Below are 20,513 nucleotides of genomic sequence, written 5' to 3'. Positions count from 1 at the left end.
ATCCTAAAATCCATATAATCAAAATTGGTGATTGCCATCACTACCCTAGGTGGTAACTTTTGCCAAAACAACATAAAATTGAAAAAGGACATTGCCAAAGCTACAAAACAATATCCAAGGTCAAGCAGGAGTTTGTTAATTCCCCTATTTAGTTTACTCCATCCAAATCTTTGATTTGACTGTTACACATAAAGGGGTAAGTGTTAGAACTGAAAGCCTTAGGGTGGTCACCCTCAACATTTTGCCTGCGCCCCTCCACATTTTGCCACTGTTTTTGCTGTTTTTAGGACTCTGCGCACCTTACTACTGCTAACTAGTGCTAATGTGCATATGCTCTCTCCCTTAAAACATGGTGACATTGGCTCATACCGAATTGGCTTATTGAAGTTGCTTATAAGTCCCTACTAAAAGTGCACTACATGTGCCCAGGGCCTGTAGAATAAATGCTAGTAGTGGGCCTGCAGCACTAATTGTGCCACCTACATAAGTATCCCCCTAACCACGTCTCAGGCCTGCCATTGCAAGGCCCATGTGTGCAGTTTTGCTGCCAATTCGACCTGACATTTAAAAGTACTTGCCAAGCCCTAAACTCCCCTTTTTCTACATATAAGTCATCCCTAAGGTAGGCCATGCGTAACCTATAGGGCAGGGTGCTATGTAGGGAAAAAGCAGGACATGTATCTGAGTAGTTTATATGTCCTGGTAGTTTAAAACTCCTAAGTTCATTTTACACTGCTGTGAGGCCTGCACTTACATTTTTCTGTGCCTTACAATCCAGGTCTGGCTGGGTTAGTAGACAGCTCCCTTGGGCATTTTACTCAGACAACCCCAAACACAGGATGCTCAGTCACACCTGCACACATCTGCACACTTAATGGATCTTCCTGGTCTGGGAGGGTGGAAGGCCTGGCACTTACACGTCAAAGGACAGTGGCCTGCCCTCACACAAACGCCCTACTGGGACACTGGCAAACAGGTTGAAACTGAAAGGGGACCGTGTGCACTTCTAAGCCACTCTTTGAAGTCTCCCCCACTTCAAAGGCACATTTGGGTATTTAAACAGGGCCTCTGACCCTACCAACTCAGACACTTCTGGACATGATACCTACTGGAGAAGAAACTCTGAACCAGAACATGCAACTTGCCAAGAGAAGCTGCCTGGCTGCCCAAAGGACTCACCTGACTGCTTTGCTGAAAAGGACTGCTGCCTTGCTGTTGCCCTCCTGCCTTGCTGCCCTCTGGCTCTGCTGAGAAGTGCTCTCCAAGGGCTTGGATTGAGCTTGCCTCCTGTTTTCTGGAGTCTCAGGGCCAAAAAGACTTAGGCCCTCATTTAGACAGTGGTGGTAAAAACCGCCTACTGTGGCTGTGACGGCCGTCAAAAGACCGCTGCCGCGGCTACCATCCGTCTGCCATAAAATGTCCACAGCCAGATTTCCCCCAAAAGGAAGGTGGAAATCCAGCTGTGGCCATACTGGCGGATGGCAGTAAGGTGGCACTGCTACCACCAGCAGCGTCCCGTCTCGTCCCCTGCCAGAAGACACCCTGGATCCAGGTAAGTCAGGTCTCGGACAGGGTAGGGGGCTGGGGGTGTTGAGTGTGTGTGGGGGGGTGTGCATGTATTGGTGAGTGTGTGCGTGAATGCAAGTGTGTGTTTAGTATTATTTGTATGTGTGTATGAATGTGTGTGAGTGCTTGTATGAATGTGTGTTAGTGCGTGTATGTATGGAAATGTGAATGCGTGCCTGTGTGTATGTTTCGATGTGTGTGCAGATGTGTGCTTGAATGGATGAACGCATGCGTGTATGTATGTGTGGATGAGTGTGTGTCTGCGTGTGTGTGTGAATGGGGACGTGGATGTAGAGAGGGGTGAGGGGTGTTTGGAGAGGTTTGGGGGGAGGGGGCCTCCTATCAGTGATAGGACCTACCTCCATGGCAGTAGGCAGGGTCATAATACCCCCCAGCGGCACAATGGCGGCTGCCGGGCTAGAGATTCATATCTCCAGCCTTGCAGCTGCTACCGCCATGGTGGTCACATTGCCAATGTCATAATGTGGTGGTAAGTACAGCCAGCCTGTTGGCGGTAGTACCGCAACATTAGCTCCGACCGCTGGGGTCATAACGAACCCCTTAATCTCTGCAAAGAACTTCTTTTGCAGTGACAAATCAATGCACTGCCTGCCAGAATCGATGCAGAGCCTGCATTGCGGTGAGAAAATCACCACACGCCGAAACGGAATGACGCAGCCCAGCTCCCCAAGTGGAGAACGACTCAGCACAAGCATTGCAACAGAAAATTAGACGCACTGCCCACTGGATCGACGCATTGCTGAGCCAGAACAACAGAGACTGACTTCCTGCAAAGAGGAATCAATGCAGCACATACCGTGCAACAGAAACTTCCCTGCATCAACCTCCGGATCGACGCAGTTCCTGTGACTTCGTCCCGCATGCCCAGGATTTCTCCGCATCATCCCCGGGGCATCCAAATACCCCGCAACCCAAAGAGGATCCAAGTCCGTGCGTTGGAAATTGACGCAAGGCCCTTGCTGTGTGGAAAATATTGACGCCTCATCTGTATGCGCCTGGAGAAACCAATGCATACCTCCCAGTTTTCTACGCATCTCCTCCTCTGCGGTCCCTTGCGGAGAATTTAGATGCAAACCAGGTACTTTGTTCTTGCAAGAGATACTTATTGCTTTTTTTAAGAACTAAAGACTCTATTTTTCATTACAAAAGTGATATCTCAACTTCTATTTATCAAATCTTGATAGTTTTGACCTTATTCTACTCAGATAAATATTCAATATTTTTCTAAACTTCTGTGGTGTATTTTTGTGCTGTTTATATTGTGTTATTGCATGATTTATTGCACAAATATTTTACACATTGCTTTCTAAGTTAAGCCTGACTGCTCAGTGTCAAGCTACCAGAGGGTGGGCACAGGATAATTTGGATTGTGTGTGACTTACCCTGACTAGAGTGAGGGTTTTTGCATGGACAGGGGGTAACCTGACTGCCAACCAAAGACCCAATTTCTAACAGTAAGCATATATATACCCTCTAGGGCCTAGGCTATACAATGAACAAAGGAGCAAAAGGGGGCTCTAGTGGGATAGATTCAACAATGTCATTATCGTTCAATAAATTTCTAATTGCTCTGGGAACATTAAAATATATTGGAAAAGTAATATCTGAGATTTTAATGGCAGCCAACACTTCAACCAGGAAGTGTTGGACGCCAAAAATGCAAAAAAAGGAAAAAGACGGTAGGGTAGGAATACCCTAAACCCCTAACCTTGGTCCAACGGTCCCCTGGGAGCCCACCATGGAAAAAAGCACTTTTTAAATAATTCACAGAAAGTCTGCTAATATTCGCAAATTTTAATGTGAATTTTTTAAAAAATCAAGCGCATCCTTCCACGCCCCCTCTTAATTTTCTAAAGCTCACATTCCCCCGGGTAGGCCCGGTCCTATATATATATATACATTATATACTATATATATTTCTTAGTGACTGTCGCCATTAGTTAGCTATAGTTAGGACCTAGTTTCTATATAAAAACCATTTTTTTCTTGCCCATATATCTTTGGTGCCGCTTGACTTATCTTCATGAAACTTTCCCAAAAATTTGACAGTCACGTCAGCTGCAGTCTGGAAAGGTTCAGGGTGTTCCGTCCGGGGGGGGGGGAATCTGGGCGGGGGAGGCAAGAAAAAGAGGGAATCCCAAAACACTTTTTCCCACATTCATAAAAATTGAACAGCGATATCGCCGAAACTAGTGGCGGAATTACACCAAATTTGCCATAAAGGTAGGTCCTGGTCCGGAAATCACCCTGTTTTGATGTAAATCCATTCAGTATTTTTAGAGAAATAAAGAAAATCCAAATTTGTATATCTAGGGATGCGAAGGATTCACAACCCCTTTGGATCTCGCGCTGAGATCGGATTGGCTGACAACACTTCAACAAGGAAGCTGTTGAAGTGTTGTCAGCCATCTTGGGACTCAGCTGGAGTAGAGTGCCAGAAAGAAAAGAATAAAAACTACAAAATGGCCTAGGGTTGAACACCCTGACCTCTTAGCTCTGGTGCTTGGGTCCCAAAGGGATCCCTAATGGCAAAAAAGTATTTTCTTTTACTTTTCACAGCAATTTGCGGCGGATCAGCGGATCTCGCGAAAATTGAAAAAACAATTCAGCGGGGACTCCAGCGCTTCAATTTTTTCAAGCCCCCAGGTGGACCAAGTCTGAGGGGCAATGTTGATTTTGATTGGGGGGGTGCCTGGCCCCCCTCCCGCAGCCCCCAGGACCACCACCTCCCTGCGACTTTTAGGAATTATTATGCTGGGAGCGCCCAGCCCCTCTGCAGCCCTGGGGACCACCACCTCCCCTGGGCTATATTTAAATTAAGTGGGGGAGGCACAGCACCAGGAATCACCACCTCCCTAGGGCTTTTCAGAATTAATTCACTGGGCACCTCCCCCTCTGCAGCTCCGGGGACCATCCCCTCCACAGGGCAAACTGAAAAAAATTGAAAGAGGGTCTGTTTTGCACCTCCGTAGCCCCAAAGATCACAACCTCCCTGGGGTTTCTAACACATTGGAGGGGGGCGGTGAGGCCCTCCTCATGGAGACACAGATGGCCCTGGGGACAGCCACCCCCCACAACAAGCTCCTGCTATGTCCTGAGGTGCCCCCCCCCGGGACTAAGCTGTTTGCTGTGCTTTGGCTGCAGCTGTCAAGTCACAGCAAACACTCCCCTTGTTGGCAGCAGGACCTGTCAAACAGGTCCACTGTCAAAAAGCAGAGTTTTCATCTCTTTTCCCTGGACACAGGTATCTTTCTATAGTTTTGTATGTTTAAAACGTGACCCTAACTATAACATCCCTGTAAGCTTTGTTTTTCAGTGAATTTCTAGGTTTTTGATGATGGAGTTGAGACTCCACAACTGTGGAAAAAAAGAGTTTCAAACCATTTCAAACTCATAAGGGATCCCTCAGTCACTCACTGGGTCAGACTACCTCTACCCTAACCCCCTTTATTATTTACAGCCCCTATTTCCAGTACCTGGAGCCGTGCACAAATTTCTCCAAAGGTTGAGTCCAGCCAATCAGACTGGTTTCTTCTGTTGTGTAAAGCTATGATGCTTCGCGTTGGATTTGAGACGGACCCGCGTCCCTATATATACAAATTTGGATTTCCTTTAATTTCTCAAAAACTACTGTAAGGATTTACACCAATTAAAGAAAGGGCTCTTTCTGGACCAAGAGCTATCTTTCTGCCAACTTTGGTGTAATTCTGTCCAGTAGTTTTGGCTCTAGTGCTGTTTAAAATCCCTATGGGAAAATGCATTTTCAGACCCCCCCATTTTCTTTGCCCCCCCGATTGGATCACCCCCAAACTTTCCAGACAGCTGCTGATGTGAACATGAAAGTTTTTTGTCAAGTGGCTCCAACGTTATTAGCAAAACAAAAAAATGCTTTTTCTATAGAAACCAGATCCTAACTATAAATAACTAGTGGTGACTGCCAGTAGGTCCTATATATATATATATATATATATGTATATATATATATATATATATATATATGTACTCCATGGAATTCCGCAGAGTTACGTAAAAACTGTGAGATTTTGCAGAGTTCCACCCACCTTAAATCATTTATACCTGCTCCCATTTAAAGAGTTAATTTGAGGCTCATCTCTGCTTCCTAAAAGGCAGTTATGGCATTTTGGACCATGACAGGTGGTTTACACCCAAGAAAAGGTGATTATGTAAAGGGATTATTTGGAACTGCGGGAGACCAGTCTGAGACCAGCACAATAATGGCTGCTGGTTTTTTATCAGACAGAGTAGTAGCCATTATGGAGGCTGGAGGAAGTGGAAGTTGTACACAGAGGCAGGCCAGGGGCCTACAGAACAAAGGAGGATGTGTTGCCTTTGAGCCCCCATGCTTAGGGCCCAGGTCCAATGGAAGCCGCAGTTTATTTCGTAGAGGTATAACTGCAGGCCTCTATAGTGGCCAGGTGTTCTGGGTTGTCTGCAAGTAGTATTTCCTGCAACAAATCTTATGACCTTAGACAAGAGCAAAGAGGCTTCAGTCTTTAGGGTGAGCACCATCACACTCAACAGATTAACAAAAACACTATAGGCCCATGCATGAAACCCACAGTGAAGGTAAAGAAAAGTAGCTTCAACGACCTCCAATTAGAAGAACATTTATTTGTACCCTTTCTCCAGCATGTACCACAGCTGTAAACTAATCTAGGACTCTAAAGATCTCAAAGCTGCAAATGTGGGCCAGTCGAAAGCAGGCAAAAACGCTGAACAAAACTATGCATCTAGCATATACAGTGACTGTAGCAGAATAGTTGCTGCATTCATATATAAAAGATGTTGTTAGGTTCAAATCACAAGAGATTTGTTAATACTAGATTTAGCGTCTTGATATATTGTAAAGGCTGTTTGCGACTGTCTACAAGCTACATCTGTTCCAAAGCATTGCAGTTAATATACATTCTGCCCCTTTAATTAAGAAATCCCACTCCCCGTTAATATCCAAATAATGCAACCCTCACAGTAATAACCAACAATGCCCATCATGGTCCACCCTCTTCCCTGCAGCAACAGCTTGACCCTCTCGTTTGTTGCCACAACAGTCTTCGAGATGGCTGCAGCCACTCCATCGACCATGAAGTACTTGGCAAAGGAAATAGTGGTGTTGGTCATGGTGATGGTTGGTGGTGTTACTAGGGTGCACGGAAGAACACTTTGTTCTACCCTGGGTGGTGCGGGTTTCACAGGTCCAATGGCTGGGAAGACAACTGGTGAAATGGCCGACTCAGTCAGCAGAGAAACTTTCAACCAGGTGGTGGTAACAACGTACTCTGACCTCCTTGAAATCTGATTGGCCAAGAACGGAGGGGGCCGGTCTAGGTGAGGTTGCGTTGACTCAGGTATTGACACAGAAAAGCTACTACAGTGACCATGGTCACCATTGGGGTTTGAGAGCCTCTTGAGTCCTGTGTGCCTGACTATGGAATTCATTTCCACTGGAAATGCAGACTGAATCTGGCCTTGGCAAGTTTCAAGAAGCTGTGAAAACTTAGTTGTTTCCTACATAGGCAGATTGTAAGTTGTGCACTGATAATTAGGGCTATTTCATTAGGGCCAAGAGAGTCTAGTTGAAGGGAAAGTGTGCTTTGTAGGGGTGGCTGCAGGTAATCTCCACCACGCAGGGTGGCCGCTTGCAGAGCAAAGTTTAATGCTCACCCCTAATATATATTCAGAGAATATAATGTGTGTTTGTAAATTGCACAATTCATCCGTTAGGACATCATGGTGCTGTATTATAAGAGATGTTTATTGTTACTCATTTTATCAACCTAAGAATGATGAAAGGTTGATTGGTATAGCCCACATTTGAACATGTGTCCCAGTTAAAGCAAGTGGGAAGCATTTCAAATGTTGGGAGGGTTGAAATTATTCCAAAGTCAGTAATACCTTGCAAAATGGGGTAAGTTCAGAGGTATACTGAAGGTCTATTGCCTCTAAATAGTCAGGTGTACTGGTCCAGAGTTGGCACCAGCTGCTCTGAAAGACTAGCAGACTGAAGCAAGAATTTGTCACATGGGTCATTGCACTGTAGTGGAGAGCAAGTAGGGATACGGAGCAGCAGTTATGCATCAATAAAATCATTAGCGGTGCTGAGGGAAAATTCAATCAGAACACATAAGGAGGGTCATTACTATAAAGCACACCTTGAACAAGTATTGGTAGATTTCATAAGTCCCCCCTGAAAATGGTCTGGAGCACTTCTAAAACTTTGAAAACTGTATCAGAAAACGTACCGGTTGGTTCCATACTTTTCATTATGTTCTTGGGAGATAGTCCTAAAAACCCATTGGAGAACTCAAGGGTGCTCGCTTTTCTAGATCACTTGGTGAAATTAGCAGCAGCTGTTGCACCTCACTACTTTCTAATTTCACCAGCCGCCACTGCTTTATTGTTCATTATGTTTGCTAAACCAAAGAGTGTGCTGTTTTAATTGCTGATTACGTATTTCATGATATGTAATGAAAAATTAATGTGAAGAGTATCACACACTCTGAAAATATCTCAGCACTATCAATTGTATGAAAACACAATGTATTGTTTAATTCTGGAAGGCAGTTGGTCATCCATCCGCTTATAGATTTGTTATTCTGTAGAGCATGTCAAAGTTTATCAGTTAACAGTGCTCTGTTTTGAAATTGTTCCAGAGTGCTGACATACTTAGTGACAGAGGAGCACAACAGAAAACAAACTCAACAGATAGCAAACCCTAATTTCACTGTGTGATCATAGGATTTACTGAGGAAATAGGTTGTTTGGTTTGTGCATGTGTTCATGGTGTGATGCATTCACTTTACTGAGGGCAGAGTCAAAAGAGCTGCGTCCATTGTTTGGTTGCATTCATTTAATTTATTGCAAAAATAAAGGAAAATAATTCACGTTTATCAACATAGACGCTAGATTGGCTTGAAAGACACTTAGGGCCTTCATTACCATTTTGGCGGGAGGCGGAGGTCTCCCGCTAAACATGTAAGGAGGGAAGACCACCATTTCAGTCTTCAACCTGCTGGCCTGCTGGGCCAGCGGGCGGAGACAGAGTTTCTGCCCCCTGACCTAGCGAGTAACTACCCACAACATTGATGCCGGCTTGTAATCAAGCCGGCAGCAATGTTGCGGTGCGTCAGGTTCACTACCTGTAATTCACACAGTTAAAAGAGCGACAGGGCTGCCCATGGGGGCCCTTGCACTGCCCAATCCAAGTGCATTCACAGTGCAGGGCCCCCATGGGACCCCCAGCACCCCGTCTCCCCCAGCCTTTGCATGGTGGTTGAACAGCCATGCAAAAGCTGCAGCGCTGCCCTGGCGGATTAAGACTGTGGCACTGCCAGGCTGCTGGATGGCATAAAATTGGCAGTGCCAGCAGTCGGACCATGGTGCTTTTGCCACGTTCATAATGTAGCTGTCCGACTGCCGCATTGGTGGCAGTCCAACCGCCACTGCGAGTCTGGCGGTCTTAGGACTGACAGACTTGTAATGAGGGCCTTTTTTCTTTCATTTTAATGGAAAATGCACATTTTTATCAAAACTATAAAAGCTAGAATTCAAAGCTGGATTTGCATTGGCCAACCAAGACTGTATTCTGTTGAGAAACTGGATTGGCCAATCATCTAACTCTAGAAGAAAAGATTTTATTATCTGGTTTCTTTCTTGTTTTTTATAGCATAGGGGACATAACTCATCTGCTTCCAAGTTGGTGCAGCTTAATATCTTCAACATATTAATTTAAACAATTAAAGAAGGAGAGTGATAAAGAATAGCTGCATTTCATTTTGGTTGTATTTTGAGTGAGAACTGTTGTTTTCTCTCGTTTTGTATTTTTCTTCTTTTGTTTATCGTTTTACATTTTGCTTTTATAACCTATATTTTTCCTAGTGAGGGCGGGTCAGGCGGGTGCCAGAGATTACACACAGTATTATAAAACTGTGTAATGTGTAATATTGATATTGATAACGCAAAATATAGGTCCTCCTCTGTTTTTTAACAATGCCCAGAGAACCTAACTTGAGGTGGGAAAAATAGAACAATTAATTTACAAGGTATAACAGAGGGAAAATCCTTATTGTAGAATGATGTTTGGGACCACAAAGCCAAGGCATTTTTGATCATTTGAATGAACTCTCAAATAAAAAATGTAATAGATTAAGGGGCATATTTAGGAGCCCCTAGCACCACCGAAGCTTCACTTTTCATGACACTCCGGTGTCACTAAGTACTGGTCCATGTTTACAAAGTGTGACGCCACTTTTTTTGTGTTGTTATGCCTCCTTGTAAATATAAGCCCCTCTGACGCAGTTTTCTACGACAGAGGGGTGTGCAATGGGTGTTGCTGTGGGCATTCTACTGCAACACCCATTGCTTTTGATACTGCCCGAGATTTACGAGTTGTCAAAAACCCGAGGCAGCGCCAACAACTAACACCACTCCAAGGGTGGTATTAGCATGGCAAAACGAGGAGGAATGGTTTTATTCCTCCTCATTTTTTGCATTCTGCAGCACACATAGAAGAAGCAAAATGCCATGGACAATTGTTTACATGCAGGAAGGGACACCTTCCTGCACATAAACAATCTATCCCCTCAACTCAGACACGCTTGCACTATGGTGTTTTATGTTGCATTGAAAGCAGATGCAATAATTGGTTTTCATCAAATAGATCTTGCACAGTGTGAGATCCCAATACTGATCCTTTAAAAGTTTTGAAAGAAAAAGAAGATGGTGAGATGAAGTTTCAGAAAGAATTTGTGGAAGTATTCTATGGAGGGTAGTTGTGTTTGAAATTATACGCCCATAAAATCAAGTTGAAGTAAAGAGAGGTGAGTAAAGTGAGAAACATAGCTGATAAAGGTGGAACAATTGGGTGCGATAGAGAGAGTAGAGGCTACAGAATGGTTGGCTCCTGTTGAATGTAGATCTTAGAGGACTGAATAAATGAATGGTGGTTGACAGATTTCCCATTCCCTGCATAAATAACTTGCAAAAATATGTTAGGTGATGCAAAGTATTTTTCGGAGCTCGACCTAATGCTGGTGTACCACCAAATTCAATTACAAAAATAAACAATTGACTATACAGCAATTGTGACCCCTGGTGGCATTTTCAGATTTAGAAGGATGTCATTCAGGTTAATATCTGCTGCCTCTAACTTTCAGATGACAATGTCTGAAATATTAAATGAAATGAAAGATGTCGGGATATATCAGGACTCGGTTAATATGTGGTTCATCAATTGAAGAATATGATACTAGGGAGAAGGTTTCACCAAAGAAAGTGGAAAAATGCAAATTAACATGAGAAGAACTAGAAATTTTGGGTCGTATACTTTCTAAAGATAGAGTGAAGCTAAAGCAAGAGCTCATTGAGACCATAACAGCCATGCCTGTTCTCAAGAATAAAAAGAAACTATCATAATCTTTAGGATTACTTGTATATTACAGTAAATTAATTTCCAGATAATGGCAGGAATCAGGAATTTACAAAAAAAGCGCCTAGAATATACATGGGATGAAGCATGTGGAAAAAATGTGGTGAAACGAAGAAGAAACGTAAGGCATTCAAATGGTGCACATTTATTTCCTGATTACAATAGTATCCCATGGACTGAAGCCAGTAAAAAAGGTTTGGGGGTGGTGCTATTGTAATTGCATGGTAATTGTTAGAAATGGGGTTTCTGGTTGGCTACGGTATGCACCTCAGCCAGGCAGAACCCACCTACTCTAGTCAGGGCGAGGGAGTTGCACGTCCAAGATAACCCCTGCTGACCCCCTTGGTAGCTTGGCACGAGCAGTCAGGCCTATCCCAGAGGCAATGTGTAAAGCATTTGCACAACACACACAACGCATGTGACACACTATCCCAACCACAAAGGAAACACAACAGCCAGTTATATGAAAATATACTGTATTGTACACAATGCAATTATTAGACCAAACATTACATATCAGTAGTATCCTGCTACCTTAGCATTTGTCAGAACGTTACACATTAGTTACTCTGCAAACTAGCAGTAGTCACATATAACACACAGGTTACTCAGTGTTCTGCAACATAAGCAGTAGTCAGGAGACAAGTTATTACACCAAAGCACTTGTCATAAGGATATCATAAATGCCCATAGTAGGAACATTATAAAACATATGGCAAGTCAGAAAAACATATTAGCATGGTATGCCCATAATAGGAACATTTACATACATATATGAAGGCATCATAAACAGGTAGGCAATATATGCATCAACAAAGTCTCTAGAAGAACCGATGATATATATTGTCCCTTTAAAAGTACCTGGTTTGATGATGAAGGCACCTCCAGTGCTGGGAGAACGAAAACATGGAGCCCCCGGAGCTCCTCTGCACCAAACGGGGGCTTCTGATAAACTCTGAGGCAGAGGGGGGCGGCATGCACTCCCTCTGCACTACTGATGGGCCCCTCTGGGGGCCTGTGATCGCTGGGGGCACCACCCTGGGCCGCAACCAGCCCTCGTGAGGGGGGCCAAAGTCCCCAAAGGAGTTAGGGGGGCACCACGCACCCCCTCTGATTTGTAACGGGCCCCTCCTGGGGCCCACGATATCTATGGATCCCCCCTGGGCCAGCACTGGCCCTCCAATGCAGGGGGGAAACCACCAAAATGGCACTGGCCCACAAGGGGGCCAAACAAGGGACCCACGGTGCAGGGGAGCCTCCGACAAGGTTACTGCCCCGCCCGTGATCCGACAAAGAGCCCTTTTTGGCTCGACAGGGCAAGGAGCGGCTTCCTCCTCTCTCGCCTGCCTCTGGCGTCATCTGGGCCCGACTAAGGGCCTTCTGGTGCCCCGGGGCACTCCACGGAGCAAACCTTGCCCCTGGGGCACCAATAGGAGCACGCTTTCTCCAGACTCCAGAAAAAGTATTTCCTTTGTGCCCCGGGGGCACTGTGAAGCGCGCTGCACTCGCTCTTTGGTCGTACAGCCTCCTCGGGGTGCGGCGGTGATTACGGGCACAGCAACGCACTCTTTTAAAGTACCTAGGGCATTATCCTAAGTCCGGGTCACGTCAGTGATTCCTTGCCACAGGCTGAAAAATCGCTTTTCAAGTGCTACCAGCACTACAGAAGCAGCGCTTTCCACAGTGCTAGTTACAGACACATGTTGAGGCACTCTTCGTGCCCTAAGATCGTCATAAGGGTCAGAGGCCACAGCACCCTGCCCATGGGGGACAAGAGTCAGAGAAAAATGCCCACAAGGGGAGGGGCCCAGCAACAGGCCAGCACAGGGGATGCAAGCAGGTGGCAAGTCCTTTACAGTGACCAAGCAGATCACAGGTAGGCACAGCAGCAGCAGTCCATGGCGGTTCCTGGTGAGTCCTTCCAGTCCTTTGTGCCCAGTTCCAAGATGATTCCAAGAGTCTCCAAATTGTGGGACTAATTCCCCTGTACTTATACTCAATCTTTACAGTTTTTGCAATGATGGGGAGAGGAGTTTCCAACCAGTTACAACTGTTTCTGGGAGTGCCTCCTCTCTCCTCCAGCACAGGCTCCAAACATTAGTGGGGGGTAAGTGACCCTATTGTGTGAGGCCAGGGCACAGCCTTTACAAATGCCTCTCCCTTCTCCCACCCCAGGAAGACTATTCAGTATGCAGATGCACCTCTGTGACACCTCCACCCTCCCTGTGAACAGGCTGTCTAAAAATTATGCACAAAGCCCCAACTGTTACTCTGCCCAGACGTGGATTGGAGTCAAGCTGCAAAACACCAGAGTTATAAGCACAGAGAAATGTGCACTTTCTAGAAGAGGCATTTCTGTAATAGTAATAAATAATACACCTACACCAGTAAGCAGCATTTATTATCACCATCACAACCATACCAAACATGCCTACACTACCCCTCATAAATCAGACAATACCCCTTAAACTTAAGGCAGGGCATTTTTAATGCAATCCTCTGAGAAGGCAGCACTCACAGCAGTGAGACACCAAGTTGGGCTGTTTGTCACTACCAGGACCGGCCATGCAACCTGGCACATGTCCTGCCTTCTACATGCATGGCACCCTGGCCATAGGGCTAGCTGGGGCGTACCTTAGGGGTGACTTACATGTAGTAAAAGGGGATTTCTGGGCCTGGCAAGTGAATTTAGATGCCAGGTCCCTGTGACAGAAAACTGCGCACACAGGCCCTGTGCTAGCAGGCCTGAGACAGGTTTGAAAGTCTACTTCAGTAGGTGGCTCAAGCAGCGCTGCAGTCCGACTAGTAGCATTTAATTTACAGGCCCTGGGAATAGAGATACCACTGTTACAAGGGACTTATAGCTAAATTAAATATGCCAATTAGGTATAAGTCAATCATGCCAACTTTAGATGGGAGAGCACCTGCACTTTAGCACTGGTCAGCAGTGATAAAGTGCTCAGAGTCGTAGAGCCAACAGCGACAGGTCAGAAAAAATAGGAGGCAGGAGGCAAAAAGACTGGGGATGACCCTGCATAAGGAAAAAAGTCCAACAGTAATGTTGAAAAATACTGTAACATTCATCTCGCTACTTTAAGGACACAGAAAATAAATATTCTGTTACAGATAAAGAGGCAATGCCTGTGTTCTGAACCATCAAAAATGAAAATGTTTTGTCTGGGGGAAAAACACAGATCACAAGTCACTCAAACATTTTGTATTTACAAAAAGAAATTGATAATGTTTCGAGTAGAATAAGCAAAGGGGTATGCACCTGGGGAAAGCAATGTAGCGGCCAATTGTTGTTCAGGATTAATAGATAAGGATGTTGTAGTGGATGTAGAGAATGATAAAGAAAATAAATAAGTATGTTTCATTAGTGATGGAGTGGTGGACCATTTTAAATGAAAAAATGAGTTAGCAAAGGATGCTTCTTTTCAAAGATGAAAAGATTTGTTAGGAAAGGGTAGAGGTCAAAACAGGAATGTAAGTACAAAAAAAAATCAGTATATTGGAATGTGAGAGATGAGTTTTCAGAGAGTCAGGAGTTGACCTATGAGGGAAGTAGACTAATTCCATCTAATTTAGATAGGGAAAAGTTGCTGAAAATGACACATGAAGGACACCAAGGGATAAGCAGGATAAGCAGTGACCGGGAATAGGCAAACAGGTGGAGAAAGTTGTGAGGGAATACATGGAGTGCTCTCAAAGTAACAAGATTTACAAGACAGCAACCCATGATTATAAGGCAATTTCCTCAAAAGGCGTGGGATGAGTAATGAAGCTCAGGGGATTTGTATTGTAGAGTTGGTAGATATGTTTTCAAGATGGCCTGAAAATGTAATAGTGGATGAGATAAATAGGAGAAGTATCATAAACTTTCTTTTGGAAAATTTTAGCATGGAATATCTTCCTAAGACATTTCTTATTGACATGGAGTACAATGTACTTCTGAGGAAATGTTATAGTTTTTAGGGAAGGAGATATTTCCCAAAAGAGATGAAAATGGATTGAAGCTTATAGGGTCACACCTCATAGCACCACAGGTCGTGCTCCTTTCAAGTTATTTACAGGAAGAAAGACTAACACAATGTTGTGTTCTGCATGGACAAATATTGGTAAGGATGTGGGTAAGGTGAGTAAAAGAGGAGAGTGGAGAATGAGAGAAAAAGATAAGTTGAAGGCAAAGGAAGAATGTGTTGATTACAAGAAAGCTGTAGGAAAACTCATAGATTTAGTGAGAGTTAAGAGTCAAAGTTCCAATAAGTCATGTTATACTGTTAATATTTAGTAAACCTTTAAGGGTGGTAAAGTTATTTAAAAATGCTGCCAAGACCAATAATTCTCACATTTGGAATCTCAACAGTGTGGTGAAATGCAAAATGTAAAAGTGTAGTTCAAGAAGATAATGAAAGACATTTGGTCAGTCAAAGTACAGTGTCTGAAAAAGTCACAGAGTTGGTTGAGAAGGTCTGACAGAAATATAAAGAGACCTGGGAAATATAAAGATTGTGTTATGTTTCAGTAATATGTTATCATTTGTTCTTAATAACGTGGCTGTCATTTTAATATTATGAGAAGGGTGGTATATGGTATCTTCAGTAGAGTTGAACATTCTACACGTTCTATGCGTAATGTGGATAGGATTTGTAAGATACTAAAGGGGTTAGTGCTGGACAATGTCTAAGAAAGATACACACCTTACTGTGGAGCATTTTGTGAATAGAAATATGTTCTTCTTAATACCATTTTCAATGTGTGGTGCATCATTATAGATCCCCCTAGAGTATGAATACAAATATAGCCAAGTTGCAGAGATCCACTTGTATTTTTGCTCATTAATGCATAGGACTTCTGTCATCTGCACAGTGGACAATCCACTGAAATTGATCAACAAGGAATTAGTTTTCATATTTTTATTGCATGTTTTTCTCCACTGAAATATTGCATTTCTGTGGATAAACTAATTCCTCATGTCCCTAGCTCATAGGGCGGCATTTCCTCCCTCTTCCAAGAAGCAGAGTATGAAGTGGTTCCAGGATGGAAAAAGCTTCAAGATTCAAGTATTTGTGGCTGCTAACTACATTTTGAAAACCCCTCTCACAAAACCTTCTTTCGCTCCCCTGCATTTGACAGTTCTATGGACAATCTACTGTACCAAAGGGATTGCCCTCTTTACAAAAATGAATCTAAAAATGTGCATGTCGGCTGTTCTGATCTAGATTCTGTGATTCAAGTTCAGGGTAGTGATGCTTAAAGATGATTGTTTTGCTCATGAAGGGCCCGACTCACAAAGAACCTGTTGTGTTACTGTTGTAGTACTCTTGGCTTAATTGTGAAATTAATCCCGGGGTACTGCAAAAGTAAGTTACACATACTCATGAAAATTCTTTGTGAACTGGACCCTTCAAGTTTTATTATGGTGCACATCATTGACTATGAGTTAGACTGTATTATCAGTTAATGATAAACATCATTTGGTATCATCTAAAATCACCATATGAAGGAGTGTTTTTCTCATGTTTTAAAGTATGTAGTAGTTTCTATTTTGTTTTTTAGTAATTAATATTTCCAAGATCATATGACAGTTTCTGTTTTACAGGAATCCCAACTATATTCACAAGCATATGGATAGTGACAAGAGTGTATCTAGAGGACAATGGGTAAGAAGAATTGCAAGTGTACGTGTCTCTACCTGCTCAGAAGCTTTACTGTATGTCACCTTATAATGTATATTTTATTAGGTTATTTTTGAGTTTTTTTTATGATGCTGATGAATAGTATTTTATTCACATAATTATTTGTGGCCATAGTTTTAACCATTATATGAATATGGGTGAGACATTCTTTCCTAACAACATTTCCAATGGGATGCCAAATGATATTTCCCAGTTGCAAAGACTCTTAATTAAATTTGTTAATTGCTGGTAGCATACACCACTATCACATTGTTAATTTCTTTTGGGATTATGAAAAACACTGGAGTAGCACTTTTCTCTTTGACAACCTGATCAAAAAAATCTTTTTTCGAATGTTCAACATTATATCTGATTTCCTGATGAAGACATCAAACGTTGACACAATTTTGAGTGGACTTTTATTTTCTGGGTTTACAGTCTACCTTTTGTTTTTTTCTGGTTTATTGCAAGCAAGCCTAACTTATTAGTGAATTGGCCTGAACACAAATGGACAAAATCACAAAGATTGTGATGTGCCTTACTCTCACAGTACTCCCAGCTTACTTGTTACTCTGGATTTCAGAAGTACACCATAATTGTCACAAGAGCGAGTAACTCTACTCATTGCAACCTTTAGTGGATCAAAGCCAAATTGATGATTCTCTGTTCAATAATCAGCCTTATATAGTTTTCTTGACTTTAACTGTATCCACATTTTCCTTTAACACTGACCTCAAGATTTCTTTGTCAACATTAAATGTGTCATATTTGAGCCAAGATAGAAACAAAAGGCTTGATTTACAAATATTTTGATATGATTTACTGTTACGTCAATTCACTAAAAAGCTATGTTTGCTCCAACTTAGTTGGACAAAGAAGATATATTACATCTTGCATGAAGAATGCTGCCTATCTAGTATGAGAAAACAAATGTGTCTACCTCCAGACAATAAGTACAAAAACAGAGAAAATGTTTTTATTGAGTAAAAGGCTTCTCTGTGAGATCCTGTGGAAATAAGTACAGGTGTTGTCTATGGGAATTCATTCAGTAAAAGTCTAGATGGTCCATTTGCTGCACAAAACTGGAATAGGTGTGGAACTTGACAGATGGATGGCAGGAGGAAGGGGTGGAGTCAACAAAATACATCAGGTGGGGGCAACAAGGTCCAACAGAATCCTGAGTGCAACAAAATTAGAACAAAATAATGAACCTAAGCATGTTTCAACTAGCAAAACACTAATCTACAGAGATAGCACACTAGCAACAACAAGCAAAGAGGAATAATAATCAGTAGTGGAGTTGAGGAAAATATTTAGAACACATTCAATATGATAGCTAAGGGTTTTTAGACCTCAGAACACTAATTATTGTTTGTAAGACTATAGAGAGCAAGGAATGAGAGATGTTCCCAGGTTACCATTAGCGGTTAGAACTGGCTTAACAAGAATGACAATGAATTCCTACATGCTGATTCAAAAAGGTGACTTATACATTTGAGTAAGTTTACACTTTTGAGAAAGTTTGCTACTTTTCAGCATTCACAAACTACAAGTGTAAGCTACTACTAAAAACAGCAGTATGTCCAGCACTATATATGACTAACCATTGGTACTGAAACACCATCCCATAAAAAAAATTGAGGTAGGTACTTAAGATAACATAACAGAGGAAATAATGTTGAATGAAATTAAATGATTTTAAATAGTTAAATTGTTAAATAAATAGGTATTAATGTTACAAAATATAAACATAGTACCTATTTATTGTTTACCAAAAGTCTTGTAATAACATATTTTGAATTTATAAACTGATGTAACAATAAATGTTATTAAAATAATTACATTAACAGTAATTAAGTCTACAGATCACAAATAATAATTATTAATACATATAAACAATTTTCCAGTGGAAGTTTATTTAATTTAAATATGAGAAAAAAGACTTTTAGTTCAATTTGATATATTTCCATCTATTAAACTTTTAATTCAAAATGTTTTCAATAGTGTTGTAGCATTTGTGTAATTTTGTTCTGCATTTAAAGTAAATGAATACAATTCCATTACATTTTAACATGAAAATGATTTGTCGCTCTTTCCCATAACTCGAGTGGTCACGTACTAGACTTACACAATGTTGAACTGTTTGATTGGCTGCTCGGGGATCAAAGACTCTATGATGCGTTTTTGTATCTTTTGACTCTAGAGGGAAATTTGAAAGCCATAAAAGTTAGGCCTTCTCCCTGTTTTCAGTTTGGTGGTGGAAGGGAATAGCCTCTGCTGAGTGCTGGCTACAATTTGCAGTGAGATACAGTTGGGATCCATTATCAAGTTTTAGGGTCTTACTAGTACAGGACTTGAACTGTTGAAGTTTTGTTAATTGGTGACAAAGGGGCAGGAATAAAAGGACACATGAACTTCTTCTGTGAAAGGATGGCTCTGTATGTTGTGTTGAGGGTTTTATTGAACGTACTGGATGGAAGAGGGATAGTTTGATGTTTGATGCTATGATTTATGCACACATTTGAAGCAGAAGACTGGCAGAAAGAAAATAAATATTTGTTAGATGACACAGGTAATCTGAATACTAAAACACATTAATGTGGTACACAATTACATAATTTATGAAGATGGAGGTTTAATGAACTACCTAGATAGATTAAAACAATAAAAACAATATGTGAAACACTGCAAATTAGTTACACGAATTATTCATTTTATTATTTTTGCAGAATCTTCATGTTGTGGTGATGTTTTTAGTCTTTTATCTTTTGTTCGCTCTGCTTTGAAAATGTTTTCATTTTTTAGCACAACATTTTCACTCAGTGCTGTGCTTAAGGCTTTAAACGATAATGTTGTTGGTACAATGTAGAACACTGGATTCCCTGTCACTTCATGGAAACATGCATGTTTTTACATTAGGGCAGTTCTCTAAGAACACCAGGGGGCCTGTTTACAAGCCCATTATGCCACCGGAACGTCACTTTTAGCTACGCTGCGGTGGTGAAATGTCCCATCACATATTTACAAGGTGGTGTTAAGCCACTTTTTTCAGCTTAACACCGCCTTGTAAATACAGCCCCTTTACACACATGACTTATCATGAAAGGGATGTGCAATGGGTTTTGCTGTGGGTGTTCCACTGCAACACCCATTGCATTTTGACGCTGTCCCCAGATTTATGACCCCAGGGGTGGTGTTAGCATGGTGCAACAAGGAGAAATACTTTTACTTCTCCTTGTTTTTGCTCTATCTCTGTGTGCTGCAGGATGCAGCACACATAGAAAGAGCAAAGTGCCATGAATTATTGTTTAAGTGCAGGAAGGTGTTCTTAGGGTCTCTAAGTTAAGCCAGACTGCTTTTGTGCCATGCTACCAAAGAGTGAAGCACAATGCAATACATGTGAAAACAATGAAAATTGGCAATGTATCAGATGATATTCATTAGATCGAAACAATAATGGAATCGTTTCATTTTAGCTCTGAAAGGTGTATACGTTAGCATCAAAATCTTGTCTTAAAAAGGTCTGCAACACCCATATCTGCTCATACGTCAATGTTTTCTCAGTCTGAAGTGTAGGTCAAAGAGGCAAGGCTAATCTCTATTGAAGTTATATCTCTGTTCGTTCTTATGAGAATATAACTGTGTAGCAGGCTCCTGAATTCTTCAGCCATTTTCCACAAGTGTCCCGATCTTTAAAAAAGGAGCTAGAAGGCCCCCCAAATGGTATTGGCTGATCGCCCTCATCAATAGTTTAGTGAAGATCCTAGGGAGGGTTATTTGTAACTGTCTACAGACCTGGGTTA

The 20,513-nt window shown here is 42.2% G+C and overlaps 1 protein-coding gene across 1 annotated transcript in view; it reads left to right on the top strand.

The window, feature by feature from the left end:
* VIPR2 (vasoactive intestinal peptide receptor 2) overlaps positions 1 to 20,513 on the top strand; it is an 880,953-nt gene that overhangs the window by 759,339 nt on the left and 101,101 nt on the right. The window contains exon 8 of the mRNA XM_069211169.1: positions 16,635 to 16,695. Within this exon, the coding sequence (XP_069067270.1) occupies positions 16,635 to 16,695 (61 nt within the window). The remainder of the gene's footprint in view (positions 1 to 16,634; positions 16,696 to 20,513) is intronic.

The sequence above is a fragment of the Pleurodeles waltl genome, chromosome 10 (assembly GCF_031143425.1).
Source record: "Pleurodeles waltl isolate 20211129_DDA chromosome 10, aPleWal1.hap1.20221129, whole genome shotgun sequence".
NCBI classification, from domain to species: domain Eukaryota; kingdom Metazoa; phylum Chordata; class Amphibia; order Caudata; family Salamandridae; genus Pleurodeles; species Pleurodeles waltl.
Note: the sequence above shows the minus strand (reverse complement) of the source record. Positions and strands in the feature narration are given on the sequence as shown.